This window comes from Oryzias melastigma, unplaced genomic scaffold (genome assembly GCF_002922805.2).
Source record: "Oryzias melastigma strain HK-1 unplaced genomic scaffold, ASM292280v2 sc02758, whole genome shotgun sequence".
Taxonomy (NCBI): Eukaryota; Metazoa; Chordata; class Actinopteri; order Beloniformes; family Adrianichthyidae; genus Oryzias; species Oryzias melastigma.
This window is the reverse complement of record NW_023419329.1, coordinates 2,223-3,018: the sequence shown is the minus strand read 5'-3', so window position 1 is coordinate 3,018 and position 796 is coordinate 2,223. Positions and strand designations below refer to the sequence as shown.

The 796-nt window shown below is 34.5% G+C and overlaps 1 protein-coding gene across 1 annotated transcript in view; it reads left to right on the top strand.

The window, feature by feature from the left end:
* Positions 1–29: 29 nt before the first annotated feature.
* The window catches only part of LOC112138815 (cilia- and flagella-associated protein 97), a gene marked incomplete at its 5' end in the record, with an annotated part of 2,989 nt that continues 2,222 nt past the window's right edge, over positions 30–796 (top strand). The window contains 1 exon segment of the mRNA XM_024261462.1: positions 30–176. Coding sequence (XP_024117230.1) covers positions 30–167 — 138 coding nt within the window.

Here is a 796-nt window from a genome sequence, read left to right as displayed (position 1 = left end):
TAGCTTGTTTCATAGTTACATCTCTCTTTTCAGCATCTTCAGCTCCCAGGTCCGTCAGCTCCAGAGCCACTTTCAGTGAGACTGATGTACCAGAAGATTACCCGGGTCGAAAACACATAACGCAACCCAAGAAGCCTGCTGCAAAAACAACGCCCTTCCAAAGCTAGTTTGAAAATGTGTGATTCTATTTTAGATTATTTATTTATACTGCGGGTGGTTGTCTCAAATTGAATCTAGTGCCTTTGATTTCAGGGGCCAGTTTCAAGAAGCAGGTTTTGTTGAAACTGGGTTTATGAAATCTGAATTGAGGAAAACTCTGAGTTTCCGGTTTCAGAAACGGAGTTAACTTAAACCTGTTATAGCCCAAACCCATTTTACAAAACTGGCTAAGCTGAACTCAGAGTTCATCACTGTGGCAACTGGTCTGTATGTAATCTGGTCTGGAGCAGATTTCCTTTCTGGAAACAGAGTTCCCAGAGTTATTTCTGGTGCTCTTCAAAATTCCCAGTTTCAGTAAATTTTGAGGAAAAAAAACCCTATTCTTTTTGGTGTACTTTAAACAAAAATAAATATGATTTATTTTTTAATGTTTTGATAATTTTAGGAAAGTTAAATATTTACTAAAGCAGATATTAGAAAAACCAGACCCCTCTTCATTACATTTCGCAAAGAGATTTGTTTATATTTTGATTCTGTAAAATTCCTAAAAAGTAAAAAGAAACATTCTCACTTTTGTTGTTGATAATAGATTATACGTAAACCCTTAGTATTTATATATATATATATATATATATAT